Source organism: Filicampus tigris, chromosome 7 (genome assembly GCF_054856515.1).
Source record: "Filicampus tigris isolate MCC_2025a chromosome 7, RoL_Ftig_1.0, whole genome shotgun sequence".
NCBI classification, from domain to species: domain Eukaryota; kingdom Metazoa; phylum Chordata; class Actinopteri; order Syngnathiformes; family Syngnathidae; genus Filicampus; species Filicampus tigris.
Genome location: NC_141223.1, coordinates 22,616,175 through 22,636,080, shown reverse-complemented (window position 1 = coordinate 22,636,080; position 19,906 = coordinate 22,616,175). Strand labels below are relative to the sequence as shown.

General features: G+C 40.5%; 1 protein-coding gene across 1 annotated transcript in view; it reads left to right on the top strand.

Annotated features, from left to right (window-relative positions):
- The window catches only part of dph1 (diphthamide biosynthesis 1), a 102,830-nt gene that overhangs the window by 22,271 nt on the left and 60,653 nt on the right, over positions 1-19,906 (top strand). Inside the window, exon 3 of the mRNA XM_086036102.1 lies at positions 1,623-1,686. Within this exon, the coding sequence (XP_085892228.1) occupies positions 1,623-1,686 (64 nt within the window). The remainder of the gene's footprint in view (positions 1-1,622; positions 1,687-19,906) is intronic.

The following is a 19,906-nucleotide window of genomic DNA, read 5'->3' as shown; positions in this document are numbered from 1 at the left end:
GGCCATTGGCCTAGTTAACGAGAGGCGTTATTCATGGAGTTACTTATATCCTAATTTCTCCAAAATGAATGGATAAAATAGAAAATGGCAACTCTTTTCATTTTCTTGATCAAAAAATACATAAAATGAACTTGTTAGTGAAAACGTGGCCATCCCGGGGGCCATCTCTTTTTGCTGGTCCCGTTACTGTTTCAATAAAAAATTTAAAAATAAGTGGCAGTGCAAGGGAAGCACTATTTTTAATTTTAAAAAATCAAGTGGTAATTACTATCCTCCATGCTGTTTCCAAGCCGTTGAAATCTTGGTCGACGTCGCCATTATCTACAAACATATGTCTTAACCATATATCACTAGTTCAACTGCTTCAAAGTCCACAAGCGCGTCGTCTTTATCACTGCCATCACTTATTTCAGCGCTCTGGCTATCGTCTACGTCCGCCATTACTACTTGAAAAAAATTCCAGGATATCCTACGAGTGCTGACGTCACCGTCACGGAAGATGTTTTCCTCAAGGATCTCTGTGCGTATATTTTGATGCATTTCATTGGCTAAGAGAGAACGTGAATTGGTTAAGAAAAAAAAAAAAAGACGTCTCCGCTTTCCCAGTTGTTAAGGTAGAAATATGCAACAGTGCTCCCGATTCTAGTGGTAGAAATGCGGTAATGCGCTCCCGGACTAAATGGGTTATTTATGGTTAGTTTCCACTATAGTTATATTAAGTTTGGCCACTCCCACTGTCCCCCATTTGCAAGTTGTGATGCTGAGAGCTTCATAGACATCATGTTTATTAAAATCTTAACCTGCTTTAAAAGTATTTCTCCTCAAGGGGCCGGCTGGGTTTTAGAAGTAGTGCCCCTTTCATGCATCACTAGCCCTGCATTTACATGAGCAAATCTTGCAGAATTTGCACCCAGTCATCATTTGTGTAATCCTTCCTTAAATTAGTATGCATGCCGAAAGAGCAGCACTTCACCGCCTGCTGTCAGGATGCAAAGGATGATGACGGCCAAGTTGGTTTGGCTGCTTTATTAAAATCTGTCTCTTGACGCTAACATGAAACCAGGAATAATGTTTTTCATTATCGGTTCCTCTCAGTCTGGGCGTTGTATCAGGAGATCAGATGGCCCTCATTTGTAAACATGTGAAACCATCAGTAGGACCATCCGTAGTTTATCAATCAGTTCAGCCATATTTTATGTTTTCTTTGGGCCTTGTTGGCTGCATGGAAGAGCAACAATGTGGCCTATATTTGCAAGTGAGTGAAAGGCCAACTCCAGCCCATGGATGTGAATGAAATGTGAGCGATGATGATTGGATGGTGAATAAAAAGCATAGTGGGAGCCCTACACTATCGGGCACAGAGTGACGGGGAAGAAGCCTTGAGATAAAGCTGCAGCTATTGGTTCACCCTATATTTCCAACAGCCCATTACCCTGTAAAATAAACCAACATCGCTAGTATGGCAGCAGGGGAATTGCCCTGAAATGTCATTATTCCCTGCCAGTGGTGCACACTGGCCTATGAATAGCTTTGCTGCCTCACACTTATTTGATATCGGGTTGCCATCCCTCAAAACACAAGTATATCACTTCTTTTTTGTTTGCCTCTTCTTCTCATTCCAGTGGCTCTGCAGCTTCCAGAGGGCCTGCAGTTATTTGCCTGTGTCATCGCAGACATCATCGAGAGGTACGTTTCAGCTGGGGAAATTTTGTATTTAGATGGCTTTTAGATAGCTGAGCGCCTGCCAGTGAGTGGAAAGAGCAAAAGTCAAGCTGGCGGCTTTCGAACTTGAACCGTGGCGGGTCACTCTGCGCCATTATCATGTTTCTCGCACAAAATGAGGCTTGATTATGCCGGCTTGGGACGGCGTTCATATCACTCCCGCTAAGAGTCAGAGAACAGAGAAGATATTATTCTTGTTAATTACATCTCGTTTCAGTCGGTGTGCACCATGTGTTGCACGGCAGCACTCCATCACTGGGACAGCCAAAAGTTTTTTTCCCCCCCTTTCTTCAATGCGAGCCGACTCATTATTAATGTCCTCCATACATAATAGTTTCTCTTCTCTGTTACCCTGTGGTTTGGCCTACATAGTGCTGAATAGAAATGGCTGTAAAAGGAAGCACACGTTCTGTAAAGCACTCACCTGAGGCCCAGGATGGAGTATGCAGACAAAAACTGCTCAGTTGTCCTTTCTCATGTCGTCCCTGTGCTCTTCTGTTTGCCGACGCTTCCTAGGAAGGCTGCCTGCTAAGTGCCCCCTGTAAGAAAATGCCTTCTGTCATTAAACACCCAGAGTGGGTTCCATTTATAGATGTTAAGTCGATACTAACCTGTTTATGAGATGGACCCGATAGTGGATATAATGGCCAGTACTTCCATGAACTTTTAAGGCTCAGTGGATATTAGATCTGACACAGCAAAGTTGGAAAATAGCGATTTGACTTCATTACTGCATTTCAGAGTCGGAAAATGATGAACAAAATTATGAAATTATTAACGTGATTTGAACATGGTTCATCCTGATGTATAGTGTAACACCTCTATCACTGTATCTCCATTGCTCATTTCTTTTTACCACTTTCCTTATCATGAAAAACGGAACTTCAGGCTTTAGTCTTATCAGTCCAGCTTCCATCTGACTGAGAGCTGTGACTGTGCTGTGCCTTTAGAATTGTACACTTGTGCAGTCCACATTGACAGGTCTGATTTTAACCTTTATAGAGGTTGCTGTATCAACTGTTTCATCTAACGAGATGCTTAAAGAACAAATGACTTGAGTCATTTAATGGTCAGCCTTCTGCTGAATTTCTCCCCGAGACTAAAAAGCTGTTTTGTGTGACTACAATAGCAGAGAACAGATGGGCTTTGTCACTTCAGCCTCATTCAATCATTCGACAGGTTATTTTCAAGACAATGTTAGTTGGGTATCTAAACCTACACAGGTCAGTAAAGTGTGACTGGGAGTTGTTTATCTTTTTCAAATGAGAGGCTAATTCATCTTCTTTGTCCTTTTTAGCAAAGTCATCATGCCCTGAGATCTAACACATAACAATGCAAGTATTTATTTTGTGTGATAAGTGGAAAGTGTTTAAATGAGATGCAAGTGCCGATAAACCTTTATCCCCCTTCACTATTCATCCTGCCCACGAAGAAGACTGTACGATAATGGCTGTCTCGGCAAGGCAGGGTCAGAATGACCCTCATAAAAAGGAGTGCACGTTTTTAAGATTTACACATCGAGGATAAACTTGTCCGAGGTCTGAAAACCCTGTATTTAATATCTCAACAATTTACTAGCTAATTGGCAAGAAGGATTAGATGTTTTAATTGACGGTGACATCATCGTTGTGATTATGAAATTGAGCACTGACAATGGAAGTCGTCATAATGTATTGGCTCAGCTGATCCTGCAGTGGACATTAAACTGGAGCAAGGATACTAAGACAAAGTAGAGCTATTGGTTCCAAACTGGTTATGTTTTACCTGTTAACACTTGATAATAATTTCAAGACCAAGTGATTAGAATTTGGTTCACCCCATCAAAAGCTTGAACTGCATGAGAATTTTTTCGGATTGCCAGTTGCAGGGATTGAATCATGTAGGAGAAAAATCTAACCGTTTTGGTGGTCCCAAGGTGATAAGAAGTAAGTCTAATTTCCTCAGACCTATGATCATTTGTCTCAAAGTAAATGGTCGGGTAAGTGATATCACCGGAAACCAGTGTTACCAAACCCGCCTGAAATGGTCTCACTAGGTATATTTCGCAATGCACTGTTGTCAACCTCTGTCTACTAATGGATGGCAAGGTAGTGCCTGGACCACGGCAATGATGTAACCTTTGGGTATTGGCCCAGCAGACAGGCAGTCCTTTGTCACCCAGCTTATGCGATGACGAGCTCTACTCTTATCAATGGGGCAAAGGTCCACAGCAGCCAGTGGAGATAAAAAGGGTTTAGCTGCCCTCAGAGTAAGGAGCTTCTGTGGGATGGTCAGCTTATTCTTACTCAGGACAAATTGGCAACTGCATTTGATACACTTAAAACACACTACATCTACACAAGCCATATACGGCACTTTAAAATGCGAGGGCACAGCGGAACTGGGCACCTTTTCACTCCTGCACTAAAAAAAAGTTGACTTTTTGTTGACCATAGTCGGCCCAGACCTTGTTTTCCATTTGTTACCACCTTAAGGTTAGTCCGAGGTAAGTGCACAAACAAAACGTCAGAGACACCTCATCAAGTTTACAGAGCTCCGTGTTGACATGTTTAGTGTATGTGACATTGAGGATTTGGACAGGACAGTTCCAGAATTATTCAGATGAAACATTCAAGGTTGAATACATTGCAATGATAGATTATCTGGAGGCTTCCACAATATGATGACATTTTTGTATTGCTATGTATTGGTTTTCCTTAAGATTTATTCATTTATACATGACAACCTGGGTGATAAGGCATATTTCACCATCCACTATTGTCAACTTATCGGTCTACTAATGAATAGTAAGGTAACCTTTGGGCATTGGCCCAGCAGGCAGACAGTCTTTTGTCACCCAGCTCATGAGCTGACGAGCTCTACTCTTACCTCCAGTATCAACGGGGCAGAGGTCCACAGTAGCCAGTGGAAATAAAAAAGGCTAAGCAGCCCCTCACAGTAAGGAGCTTCTGTGGAATGGTCAGCTAATTCCTACTGAGGACAAGCTGGCAGCTGCATTTGATACACTTAAAACACACAATAGATATGCACCTGAAACTACTGTATACATTTTACCATGTGAGATTTCATCTGATTTCTTGACACTGCAAATTTTGTTGATGGAGGTCTTCTCTGTTAGTATTGTTACACTTGCACTTACACTAAATGTATTGTATTTTTTTTTGCGATTGGTGGCTGAATCCTGTGTCTCTGCTTAATTCAGACAGATGTACTATAAAATATACACTAAACTCGCACCATCGATTGACGTCTAAATAATCTTGTCAGTATAATGTGAATAGCAAAAGATTTATTGCCATGCAAACACCCCTTATCTGATTTTCTCGGTTTTTCATTCATCGGTTTTGTTTGTTGATCTTGACATTGTCAGCCAGTCAAAGATGTAAACAAAAAGCTTTCAGGATAAACGATAGCCTGTGCAGATGGACAGTGATTCATGCGCTGTCACCGCACCAATATGTTTTACTGCTTTTGATGGTGTCAGCTGTCTCGTTGTAGCTTTGAAAGATACCTCTATGAACATACTTGTGCCGGCGCTTGGGCGACAGCAAAAGCGAGCAAAGCTGCATGAATGCTATAAATGCTGCTGCCACCATGTCCAAATCCTGGGGACAGTCATGGCATTTATTGGTGACTTTTACCCCTGGTGTAAAATCCTTTGGATACTACATAGCGTTGTCTGCCTGGAACTTAGTCCGAGGTTTGCATCAAGCCAAACCCATCAGAAGTCAATGAATTGAGCACACAATCCCAAAGGTTTTTTGGGGGGTTTTTTTTGTGTGTGAAGTGAGAAGTGAAAAGCGGTTATAAGCTTGGGAGTTCTCTTTCACTTGACATATCAGCAGTTGCCTGTCTTTTAATTTGTAAAATTGACATGACAAACACGTCAATTGGTGTACCAGAAACGATATATTTTATGATACTGAATGATTGGTAACCGTCTAATCTAGGTAAAGTCATTTGTTAAAAGGTCCATTATTGACTATGGGGAATATTTATACCGGTAATCATTCTTTTATGTTATCTGTTTGGGACTGGTGATTCCTTTTTAAATTTGAGTGTTGTAAACTCCAGTGCCTACTTGTGCTTCATGATGACATTAATTACGCTGCTGCGCAAATTAGTTCATTGCACGTTCACAATCTCAAAACATCGTATCTATGGAACCTCGTAAACCGCGGTCTCTCTGTAGTTCGCTCGCTTCATTTTGCCTCAATTGCTTCAGGACGTGATTAATCAACACTCAATTCCACATAACCAGCACGTAATGTTAATTGATTATGCTGCTCATAACGGTACATTCTGTTGAGGGGAACTGATTTCTAAGTTACGACCTTTTAGGATGAATAACCTTTACAATTACAAATGTAATCACCTTTTAATCTAATAGTGGCCATCTCCCACACATTTGTCACCTTTGTGATGTAAAGTCATCAGCTCAATGCCCACAGTTTTTATTAAAATAATTAAATAATTAAAATACAAACAAGAGTAGGAAGGGAAAAAAAATGTCCTTTAAGAAGAGAGATGTGTAACTAAGCCCACACAAACATGTCCTCCCGCCCTGCCTTTCAATCTTCAGCAACATTTCAGGCATTTGCAATTTGTAACCATATCAAAGCCCCATTATAAATAACGTTTAAAATGCAAAAGAGTCTGAGCTGATGGAGTCACACCAAATCTCCATAGTAATTGTAAGTAGTGGCCAAAAGCAACACGCTTTGACTCAAGGCTAGATTTGTTACAGTTTTTGAATTTGATTGCCAAATCTTCATCTTTTCATCATCCGCTCGGACCAAATCTTCCTCACCTGACCTGCAAGCTCTTAAAACGCACACGCGTACACACAAACACACTCTTGGCAGCTTTGTTACTGTATCCCAGCGGTCCTGAACCCATTCTCACTCTTTACAGGTATTCCCTTATGGAATGTGATGCTTCAGTGTCAGTGGGATACAAGTGCCAAGAACAGTGGTAAAGTGCAAAATACTGCAGAAAGAAAAATGCAATGCCATGGAAAAGCTGGGCATCTTTTCACCGCTGCACTAAAATAATGTTGACTCTTTTGTTGACCTGAGTCGGCCCAGACCTTGTTTTCCGTTTGTTACCACCTTAAGGCTAGGTTAAGTGCACAAGCAAAACAGGTGACTAACCGCACTACGTTTTCAAAGCATCTTAATTTCACATAAGTAGTGTTTATTACATCGAGGGTTTGGATAGGGTAATTCCTAAATAATTGCATGAAACATTCAAGGCTAACCACAATGCACTGATAGATTTTTTGGGGGGGGTTGGAATCTTCAGCAATATGCAGAAGTCATGCGTTACGATGGCAGTTGAACCAAAGTTTTTGTACTACTTTGCATGCATATTTTTCCAGTTTCCAAGTCGAGACCGTTATGGCATTTACATTTTGTATCAACTGTTGGATTTCCTAAAAATATATTTGTTTGAACATGACATTTTTAAAACAAAGCACTGGCGAAGATGAAAGGAATGTGTGTAAACGCTAAGCAGTCAGCTCTGAACTGGCAAGTGAGGTGAGCTATATTTTTGAGCCCGCTGGAGAAGTTTTGACAAAATGCATCAGAAGGCTCCACGGCCCAATTGACATACCGTACCTGTTCTTCTTTGTCTCTCTCCATCATGTACAAGTCTAGATGGCTGTCAAACATGGGCACTAGATGGCTCAAAGTAACAGACCTGTCAGAGGCAATGTGTTGGTAAATCAAGGTACAGACTGCCCACACAGCCCAGAGGCATCTGTGGGTCCTTCGCCGTAACCGTCTCTCTCCATCAAAATAGATCCATCTGTATTCTGGACAGCCGCTTGAATCATTTCTGTGGGAGCGGCAGCCACAGCATTAGCCTCCAGGGTAAATGTCAAGACTACCATTAGGAAGGAGGACTTGTTGGAGTCTGCAACGAATGCCTTCATATCGCCACAGCAGCGCCTTTTATGCTGGCTGTCACCACAGATCACAACGGGAATAAACATCCATGTACCAACATAGCATGTATATAATCAGTGTTGTTTTCAATATTTTTGAGTGTTGCCGGGGTGATGTTGAAAGTTATCTAAAATATAATTCTCTCTCTCGTCGCCATGGTTGCAGTTCTGCCACAAAGAAGACTGGATTCAGAACAATCCCAATCAATGTTGTTTGCTGACATTTTTCAGACTCGACCATGGTGTATTGTTACTAGAGGTGTGCGTCTCTCCACAAAAGACGATTCAATACGGTTTTTGATTATGTGGGCTGCGGAACGATTCACGGACTGTTCGATTTGAAAACGGAACGATTCGATTTGGTTTGACTCAGTGGGATTACAATTCGATTTGATATGGTACGGTTCAGTTCAAGATGGTATGATGCAATTACTTTTTTGCTGTCATTTTACATACAGGGTTTTTACTGGCTCAAATTGAGGCAGAGGTGATACCATCCTAACCATGTGCCATGATGTGCATGTATTCTGTAAATTCAACTGACTCACTTTCTTTTACAAAACATAATTTAACCCATTAAGGACGGGAGCGCCTAACCACACTTCTAGAGCCGGATGCGCTGTTGCGTCTTTCTACCCTTAAAGCCGGGAGAGCGTATACGTCATTTTCTATTTATTATCTAATTCCTGGTCTCTTACCAATGAAATGCATCAGAATATACACGTCACGTGTATGTTTGTCGTACACCCGCGGAGGATGTTTGGGAATTCCTTCGAGACATGGCGGACGCCGTGGTCGCGGGAGCTCTTAAATGATAAACGGCAGTGATACTGTATAGACGCCTCGATTGTGGACTTTGAACCAGGAGAACCAGTCGAACGTGACATATGGTTAAGATATATGTTTGTAGACAATGACAATATCGACGTCTTTGGAACAGAAAAGAGGATGGTAATTACCACTCGATTTTTTAAAATTAAAAGTAGTGCTTCTCTTGCACTGATACTTTCTTTTCACCTCTTCAATTGAAACAGTAAAGATTAATAAACTCAAGCTTGTGTGAAAGCCACATGTCTAAGCTCACAAATTCTTTTGGAATTATGTTTCTGTCTGCTACAGGGCTGAGTTATTAATTATTTTGTAGGTGTTGAATTTCTGGGAAAACGTCAGGTTTTCAAAGGTAATTCCAAAGACGACTTTAGGTTTTGGTGAGCTGTTGAGCCAGGCGCCTTAATGTGTTAAATTAAGAGTTTCAATAAGAATGACTGTTATCACAGTAAAGCATTCATTTATTAAAACTACAGCCACAATTTTTTTAAGTGTTACTGCAAAGACCAACATTATACATTTGTGTGCACGTAAACTGCCCGATCCCATCCCCTCACTCCTTAGCTCTCTTGCATATTTCGACAAACTCTCCTTCTTTCAATAGCTTTTAAACTTATGCAGTTCAAACTTCCAAGAAAGTTGAAACAAGTGCTTCATAAATTTGGGGAACTGCTTTTTTGCCTGACCTTTCAAAGAGAGCAACGTGTGCATGCGAAGTTCAGTCCCCTTTGGAAAAATCCCGGTTGAGCAAAGACAAGACGAAAATCAATATGGTTTTTTTTGCGTCCATTTTTTTTCAGATTTTTTACCGCTCTCTCAATCAAGTTCTCACGCAATTCACTGCAAAAATAACGATTGGCTAGGTGGCGACTTCTCACACGATTCACTGCAACATGACGCTAGGTCAGTAAGCAGTGAGTTGCCAGTCACCGCAAAATATGTAATATGTAAAAGTGAAGCATTAATGTTCATGCTTTGCACGGGCCCCGGGGGAAAGAGAAGACGTGATACACATACACATATCAGCTATATTGAAGTGGAACAAAAAACGGGACGCTTGATTTTAGTAGAAAGGAAGGAATGTGGGCACAAGAAGACAAAAACTAGACTAAAATGTTGACAGTTTTTGTGGACGAAAACTAGACGGATAAAATGATGTTTCCTTGGACTAATAGACTAAAATGCTTGTTGACTAAAACCAAATAAAAATGGGATGAGGTTGACCAAATGTGATAAAAACGAATAAACTTGATTTAAGCTGGAATAAAACTCTGTCTAAATGTATAAATCACTGATACAATTAACAGTACTATAAATGTGCCATTTCCTTGTAAGATATCAATCAAATAAAAAATGATTCAATACGTATCTCGATATATTTTAAAGTGGAACGATTCGATGTACTCACATCTTTTGAATCAAAAAACTATTTGGCGATCCAAATTGTTTTTTGTTACACCCCTAGTTGTTACTGAACATTTGCCCAATTCCAAAAAGTCATTGACATAAAAATATGTTTTTGATGACTGAATTAATCAATGTAAAAAAAAAAAAAGGGTAAACTGTGTAAGTAGGAACAATGACATTTGGGGCTCTGAATTGAGAAGTCTGCCCATTGTATGTAATTGATTATTGATTAATCAATTCAAAGCAATTGAAGCAAAATAGCAGTGCACTACCAGGATGCAACCAGATGAGGTGGCATTGCCACTCTCGTCTAGGTTCTGGCCTGGAAAGCAATATGAGGCAATATGATGCGAATCGAGCGTGCACTTGATTCGCTGTGGCGACCCCTGAGGGGAAAAGCCGAAAGGATAGCAACAACATGAGAGTGATTCGCTCGCCATTAAAATTGAATGAAATGACAACTGATTAATTCATCATTAATTTTCCTTTTTTATTGGCCAAGGAAATCTGGTCAATCGTCTAATCCTAATCAAAAATACTTATTTTCGATGCTGTGACTGACTCGCAGTCAGCCTAGTGTCTATCCTGCCACCTGCTCATGGCAACTCGAATAGGGTCCATGACCCTAGACAACGATAAATGGTAAGAGATGGCTGTATTTTGCCTCAATTTTCCCAAACCGAAGAGATAACTACTTTAAAGGTGTTTAACTTCTATCACTGTGGGATATATTGTCTGTCTGGTCACGTGGTTTCGCCCTCAATTCTTTTTGAGTGACATTTTTTTATTGCTCCATCAACTATTCTTTAATAACTTCGACAATATAATGCCGGAATAAAGCAGTTAATGCTTTGTTAAACATTACCCCAAAACTGCTTCTTTGTTTGCCGTAACTCACCATGGCCAACTCGCAACAATGAGGGCGAGGCCAGGTACTTTTCCTTTTTCTTTACGGTGAAATCAATGTAATAGTTAGGAGTGTTAAGTGATTCAGCGACACCTCTGTCCCACAGAGACTCATGGACCAAAACCCTGAAAGTGGACCAATGCACTCGCTCAGCTCAAATCACATCTAATCTTTGGGGACATGATGTCCAAACAGACTAGAGAACCCAATTGGCCCTGACACAGTATAATACACTATCTTCTTGGCAGCTCACACTTGGAAATTACCTGAGCTGTCATTACTGGAAAGTAGGTTCATTCCATACAGAGAGACACATTGGGGGAAGAATCATACTTCTTGTTTAACATGGACAAAAATGTATAAAAAAGCGTGACGATTGTATTTGTTTATTCCTAATGTGTTCCCCTTGGTTTCCAAATGAGAAGTGTCAATAGTAATGAGTGCATGCAAGTGCAGCGGTTGCTTATTCCACTAGTGAAGATGGCATGTGGGTTAGACGATTGAATCTTCATTTATGAAGCAATCACATAAACACATTTTTCTCTCATCTCAGCAGTGTGAGCGATAAGAAGTTATCGGTACTGAAGGTTATACATCTCTCTCTCTCTCTCTCTCTCTCTCTCTCTCGCTCCTTCCTACACCAGCGCTCCTCGTGGCCTTGATCACTTTCGCTTGTATAGCGCCGTCTCACATGTCCTTGTAATTGTAGATAGATGATAAACATGATTTGCGCGGCCCTTAAAATGTATTGGACTTGAGCATATGCTTTGAAAACATCCTGTCACTGCAATTCTGCTGGCAACGCATATGCAGTTGTAAGTGCAAGTTTGGGAAGGACACAAAAACACAACTGTCTATTTTTATTGTACAGGAAAAGCAAGAGCCGCAATTGATTGTTTCACGCCGTACGCTCGCTATTGAGCAAAGCAGGGAGATAAAACGGCTGCAGCAGACTGTTAGACCGTAAATAAAGGACAGCTTCATCAAGCCGGGCGAAAATTCCAGCTGAGTGACTGTTTGCAAACATTAAACAAGAGATCAAATGATGGACGGCAGCTTTTGGAAATTGTGACAAGCAGCATAAGAGGGGGGAAAAAAACGAAGCGGCAGAGGCCGAAATGATTTGAACAAGTAGAGTGACAGATGATGGGTATCGGCCTTGGGGATGAGCGAAAGAGGAATTAGATGGATGTGGCCTCATCAATTGCAACCAGAAAGCGCTTTCGTAATCATTAGCGGTATTTATCATTCTTCATGTCACCAGGAGCGTGGCTAAAATGGCAGTGAAGCACCCTGTTTGATAAATAATGTTGTCAGAGCATGAAGGCACATATGTAAGTACATTCTTTTCGTGTGTTAATGCGGTACTTCTTCTAAATTGTTGCCGACAGTGATATTGAGTGGCCAACACTAGTATTATGATTTAGACGTCACATCGGTTGATCAAGTGATAAATTACAAATACAATGGTACCTTGAGTTTTACAGTAATAGTTTAAAGTTTCATTTGTTCCGTAGCCCAATTAACTCATATGATATCAAATCAATTTTCCCCATTGAAATGAATTGTCAGTGATATGTTCCAGTGCCCCCCAAAAACACCACCATTTCATTTGTTACATTTTTAATACCAAAAATGTGTACAAGTTTCATACAAAAAGACTCACAAATCTGGTAACTGTGACCATGAATCACTCCAGTTTTCAATATAAGACAACAGTAAGACTCCATCATCAGTAATTGTAACTTTTCAAATCTAAGTTTGTTGTTTTTATATTAACTTTGTTAAAATTGCAATTTCACACGCCATCCGCAAGCCTTGCATTGGCGAAATTGGACCTTTCCCTTGCATCAATCCAAAAGACTTCTTCAGCTCAAAATGTTTTGTCCCACAGATTATTTCTATTACTTATGAGAAAAATGGTGTTGAATATTTTCCTCTTGAGGCGTTTCGTAACTTCAAAATTTCGTATAAAGATTCGTTCGTAAGTAGAGGTACCACTGTACGACAATGGTCAGATGACTTCAAGCCTTAAGACTGGCATAGGTAATCGTTAGAAGTTCTCTGGTGGTGAATTTTCCAACAAGTCAGCTGGACAAGAAACATTCTGTCATTTTCATGCCGTCTAATCTGAATCTTGTGCCACAGTTGGCCTTCACCCGTTAAGATTATTTGTGTGCCTTCCCTGAGCCTATTGTCCAGATTAATTCGCTGAGGCCTGCAGAAGACATGAGACAATGGTTGAAGCCAGCTTTAGTTCTTTTCATGGCATTACATCACTAATACGTTTTACCTTTTCATTCCCTTTTGGTTCCTTTTGCAGATTACTTTGTGTGGTCAAATCTCTTCATCCCCCAGGTTTCACGGCGCCAACATGTGCTGGCAAAGTTGTAATATTGGTCGCTTTATCACTCCCATGTTTGTTTAGCACCCTTTAAGGATCTTTTGCTGTTCAATTTGTGTTCCATGTTGTTAGAAGATGTAATCTTTAGAATAAATGACCCCTGGATCAGCCTGCTACAAATAGCGTACACTCACAGAAAACGGCAGTAATGATCTTGTTTTTTTGGGAGAGTTAAAGGATTATTGAATGGTATTACCGAAAACATCTGTCTAAGCGTCATCCTGCACTTGCTGCCCCGCATTCTTCTCTACACATACGGCATTCCTGGCAAATGATCAGGGACTGCTGCGAGACATGTTTCACATTTTACATATCTAAATATTCACTCTGTAAGACAGGCGGTGTCACTCTCTGGGTGACAATAAAATGAAAGTGAAAGTAGCGCTTGACAAGGGGAGCACGTGCTAGTATAAAACATCAGATTTGCTAAATTAACAAATCCATCATCGTCATCCTCACCATAAGATGTCTTCCTCTTTCTTTGTCATGTGGAAGATGCACGACAAGTTTGCCTCTTTTGTGCACGAGCTGTTTTAGCGCCTTGCCTATCAACGTCTTTTCACTCCTAAATGACTGCGCCCTGTGTGGAAATCAAAGTCTAATGCTCGATATCACAATACGTGTCCCTTGATGGCGATAGCATCACAATGCAGCACGACAGCACAATAACGGCATAACAGGCGGTGATGTACAGAAGGTCTTAGCGGCGCCTTTCTGATGGTCGATGAAATGGGACTTGTGTTATCGAATGTCAAATTAAATCAGTTATTTATTATAGATATTGAGCATTCTGTGAAGGAGCTGGATGAGGTGAAAGTGGACTCTTTTTACGGCCATGTAGCGTAGTTTATGGATAAACACCCATCATTAGTGTGTCAAACTAGCGGCTGGAGAATGTGTTAATGTCAAGTAGAGCTGTGTGATGTAGACAAGACAAAATGCATTCGTATACAGGGCGCGTTTGGAAGTACATTCCAAGTGCGCACTGGTTCACGCCGACCGTTTGGAAACTTAGGCTAGCAGGTCTTAATGCTCCCTTTGGATTTTTGGGGTGAAATGTGATGTTTGTGAACATATGCGTCCCGACTCCCAAAAGTTACCCGCATGCGCAGAAGAAGAGATGGCGTCACTCGCAACGTAGTATTTACCGAAGTAAATGTGGTCCAGCGTGTAGGGGCCACAGACCTACAGTATATTTTTATTATCTTTTATCTACAGAGAAGCGATTCGGGAGGAGGTAGAAATACAATATTTTTCAGCAAATGAGGCGAGGCTTTTCTATCTCATTTCATGTCACTAAAGATTACGTGACGTCGTGCCGTTTGCGTGGCTACTACTGTCACCACAAATGTCCACTTTATGATTCATGTTTCAAGTGGGATTAAATTAAAGTTAAATAGAAAGCCAATACCGTTACTCAAAACAACTTTGCATATTCACGGACAATGAAGCAGTCTGTCCCCGCTCGTGCGTAGCGCATGATGACGTCAAGGACGGATACTGTGTATCCGAGCTGGCCATTCAGACTGTGGTCGCATTGCAAAAAATCATATCCAGATACATATCCGATCTAGGACATGGACCACATATGTAAGTGACCAAGGTCAGCTTTGAAAAAATCGTAATTGAGTCGGTCAGACTGTCATAAAAAGATCAGATACAGGTCACAAACTGACAAAAAAATCCAGTCTGGGTCACATTTCCCTTTGGTGTGACCCTAGCCTTAGCTAGTGCCGTTCAGAAATTTAGTGTGCACCACAAACGGATTGCCGATGTGTGCACTAGGCACTCCAGCTGGGAATGAGTGTCTCAGGCTGTCCAGAAGGAAACAATTCAAGGTTGGGCCGCTCGGCTGTGTTCAGAAATTAGCGGGAGGAGAGCGCGCTCTGCCTCTCACTCTCAGACTAGTGCAGAATGAATTTCCGATCATTCCCATAGTAGGTCTAATACAAGTGATAATGGAAAAAAAAAAGAATCACAATTATTTTGACATTGCAATCACTATTGATGAACACCATTCTTCATTGAGGCAGAATAACAAGCACACCATACACTTGCTGCAAGCAATACGGTGCATTCGGGCTGTGTTCACAACAGGAATTTGCAGATACACAGTGGCATTCGGCTAATTAAACATTTTTCTTCGATATATAATACTTTTATGATTGTGAGAAGCCCAAAATCAAAATAACGATAACATTTTGATTAATTGCCTAGGTATGTATTGTTCCTTAAAGCGGATGTCGACCCAAACATATTTTTTTCTAGAATATGTTCTATGCAAGCCCACTAGTTGAAACAAGGTATTCTGATAAATATTGCATTTGTGAAATAAGAGTTAATCCACCTGTTTTTAGCCATCTCCGGAGGCAGCCATTTTGTCACTTCTGTCGACTGAAAATGACATCACAACTGCTCATGTAACGACCAATCACGGCTGACCTGTTTTCTGAAGATGAGCAATATTAATCGCAATGAACTAATCGCAATACTAAGAATGCCTAGCGGGCCTGCTGGGAACATATTCTTGAAAAAATGTGTTTGGGTTGATTTCACTTTAAAGTTACATGAAATTACTTGCAATTTTTTTTAACATCCTCTTTCCATTTGTTCATAAATACATATTTTGTATGGAGCATACGACACAATGAATATGAGACTAATTAAAATCAAGTAACCAGTAGCCAAATTAATATAATTGAAAATATCTGGTAGTAGAACAACTTTTCGTCAAAGAATAGATTTAGATCGACTTTAGAAGTCCTACTGTACCCACTCCACTGTCAGGTATCTTTTGACTGAGAGGTGTTTATTTGTTCAGTCGGACATCACACCAAAGCCTCAATTAAAGTAAGTTGATGAAAATCAGTATTATGACATAGACATGTTTTCACTAGGGATGTGCGCGACTAGTCGTTTAACCGTCTACGATTTATTAAACGTTTAGTATTTTACTAGTTGGTTAAACGCTGCATTAAGAGTCACGCATCTTGTTCCTCACACCTCGGCCTCTGTGAACAAGCTGAGCACTAAGAGAGAGGAAGAACAATACATTCTTAAGATGTCGAAGCTACCACGAAAACAACGGCACCGTTTGGCAGTGTTTTGATGCAGCAGATGACAACAAAGTCGTCTGTAGGCTTTGTTAGCATAAACTCGCTTACAACCACACTCTCGGGGTGATGAGAAACCACATCCAAAGCAAATCTCGATGTGAACCTGCAGGTCAATGGTGGCGGGGCCAGTCAGACGAGCATGAGAGCGTTTGTTCCAGCCAGGCGCTGCGATGCTCACCGCACAGCAAAGATTACCCAACTAATTACTAAAATGACGCGATATTTCTTTTGTTGAGGGAAGGACGGTTCCAAAAATTAATGCAGTATATCGAGTCTGACTACGTGGTGCCAAGTCGCAAAACAATAACGCCCCAACTCGAGAGTAGCCATATGAAAGAGTAGATACTACGAGTGTTTGAGCGGGTCAGCTATGTGGCCAATGCCTTAACTACAGACAGATGGACGTCCATAGCCACCAAATCTTACATGACTATGACATGTATAACGTATGTGGACGAAGTTCATCTCCGCAGCTCTGTGCGTCATGCGTCTTGGAGGAAAGACACACAGCTGAAAACTTGGCTGCTCTCCTGCGTAGTGTGATGGACATGTGACACTAGAAAATAAAACCGTCGCCTGTGTGCATGATAATGCACCTAACATGGCGAATGAGACCCTGCTGGACTGGGAGTCGGTACCATTACTCATTACATTATTCAGAATAAATTGCATTGGCAAATGTATCAGAAATGTATTTCTCTTTCAATTGTTCACTTTTATTCAGTCAGTTGTTGTTACATCAATAGAATAGAATAGAATTAACCAACTGCCCTGAATGTTTGGGCTAAAATAGCCCCTACTGTAAATACACAAAACATTTGCATTTTAAACTTTGAATTCAATATGTATTAAATTTGAAGTTTTCTTGCTTATAAACTAGTCGCAAATAAAATTTTATACTAGTCCGCGGGCAAATAAGTTGAAATTCCCATTCCTAGTTTTCACCCAACCTGTCGTACCACAATAACTACCTTATGCAAAAGTGAAATGATTCTAGCTCTACCCAGCTCCAGATTCTTTTCTGCTTGGGTCTGGTGCCGAAAGCCCAGTGAGGGACACAAAATAGACTGATGGTTACTGATACCTGAAATGTAATGGAATAAAAGATGAGCCAAGGGGGACGGTTCGCCCGTGATTTGATATGCAAATGCAGCGCACATGCTTATTTGGCCTGTCAGCGTGCATACTACCATTGGCAACTGTGTCAAGAGCAGTGCTCCCACTGCACCTCTTCTTCGCACGGCACTGACCTGCTTGTCTTGTTGCTTCCCAGGAGAGGAGCATTCCACCTGTGCTTTTTGACTTTTTTTTTCCTCCCCAGGACTTCCCATTCAAAAAAAAAAAAATTCAAAAAAAAAGTCACCGGCAGACCTACACAGACAGAAACCCTTCCTTGACTGACTACTGCGATGGTATCAACAAGCGCATGGTCACTGTTACAAATGAGTCCCTCTTGCCTGATTATGGTAATATAACAAAATACAGCGGAACCTCTAACAAAATTTCCATGCATAGGTAATAAGTGAATTGAATTGCTCCAGGTTTGAAATGTCTTATCATAAAACTGGTACATGCAAAGTCACACAGTTCAATAAAAGTCAAATGAAGTAAAAGTACTTCTCCTCTGATAAAACTTGACAGGTTCATAACGGCACAGGCAGTTTTTGGCATCACACACAATGGTGGTTTGAATTCTAAATTGTACCACTTTGACAGTTGGAGTTGACTGTAAAACTAAACAAATAGCAAAATGATTACACACATTGTATATTTAAATACAAACCATGCTTCCTTTTCGAATACTCACCAGTGCTAATGCTAAAGTCAATGTAAAATTCCATTGACATGCTACTGGAAAATTAGCACTGACTTCCGGGAGTACTCTTTCTTTAACCCATCTAGGCTTGAAGGGGAAGTCAACCCAAACATATTTTTTCAGGAATATGTTCTATGCAAGCCCACTAGTCGAAACAAGGCATTCTGATAAATATTGCATTTGTGGAATACGAGTTAATCCAGCCGTTTTAGCCATCGCCTTGTCTCTGAAAATGACATCAGAACTGCTCACGGCTCAGGTAACAACCAATCACAAGCTGACCTGTTTTCTGGAGCTGAGCCGTGATTGTTCGTTACCTGATCCCTGAGCAGTTGTGATGTCATTTTCAGTCGACAGAAGTGACAAAATGGCCGCCCCATGAGATGGCTACAAAGGGGTAGATTTTGCTCCCTTTAAAACGCCTTGCGAAACCTCTCTCTGAAACTTAAGGGTGACTAAAACCTGAAGTTTTCCCGGAAATTCAACACTTACAAAATAATTGATATCTCAGCCTCTGTAGCAAAAACATAATTCCAAAAGAATTTGAGAGTTTAGACTTGTGGCTTTCACACAGGCCTGAGTTTATTATTATTGACTTTTTCAATAAGAAATGTAAAAACAAAGAGTCAGTGCAAGAGAAGCACTATTTTTAATGTTAAAAAAAATCGAGAGGTAATTACCATCCTCTATTCTGTAGCCGTCAATATTGTCATTGTTTACAAACATACATCATAACGATATATCACGATCGACCGGTTCTACTGGATCACAAGTCCTCAAGTGTGTCGTCTATATCACTATTATTTCAGAGATCCCACGATCATCAGTGTCCGCCATTACTGCACGAAAATAATTCTGGGACATCCTACAGAGCTCACGACACTGTCACATGTATATTCTGATCCATTTCATTGGCTAAGGGACAGAAAAGTGTTTTGAAAAAAAAAAAAGATGTATGCACTTTCCTGGCTGCAAACGTACAAACACAAAATCGCTCCCGGCTTTAGTGGTAGAAACGCGGTTGTGCTCTCCCAACCCAAATGGGTTAAATAATGAATTCACACAAACGCTGTAGGAACGCAATAGGGCTGCACGATGTGGGGAAAAGCATGCGATATTTGATATGGTTGATGAATATAGCGGTATGGATATCACTGTGATATGGAACATGTTCCTCAAGAAATTACGATGATATGATATGAAGCGAAATACGTTACCCGAGAGCCCAGGTTAGCCCAGTAAGTCCCAAGACTTATGAAAATAAAAATAGAGCAACAAAATAAGATGAAATAAATACGATAAAAGAGATAATGGAGATGCTTTTTCGTGGTTTGATTGTGTGGAACATCAAAGGTGTTGATGTAGCAGAATGAAAATGCAAGAGGCTTGAATTATACATGATATTTGATGTTTAGGTCATTTTGTACACAACACAAAAAATTTAGTGTTTAAGAATAAAGTGTTCAATGTGCATGGGTGAATAGGTGTCGAAGGTTGATGGTAGATTTGAATAGTAAAGTTTTGATAATTGAATAAAGACTAATGACCAATACTACTTGGAGTTCAATGAGTAATTGTTCTTAACAACCGTGATTTCGATATCAATCAAAATAATCTGGATTATTATTTTTTTCTGTTTACCCATCCCTAGGTTCAACTATTCTGTACATTATTTTTGAGCTGTAATCTTTCAAATGTTAATACTCCATTTGCATAATTGCAAGACAAATAGAATTTGTTCTCGTGGTACTTGTAC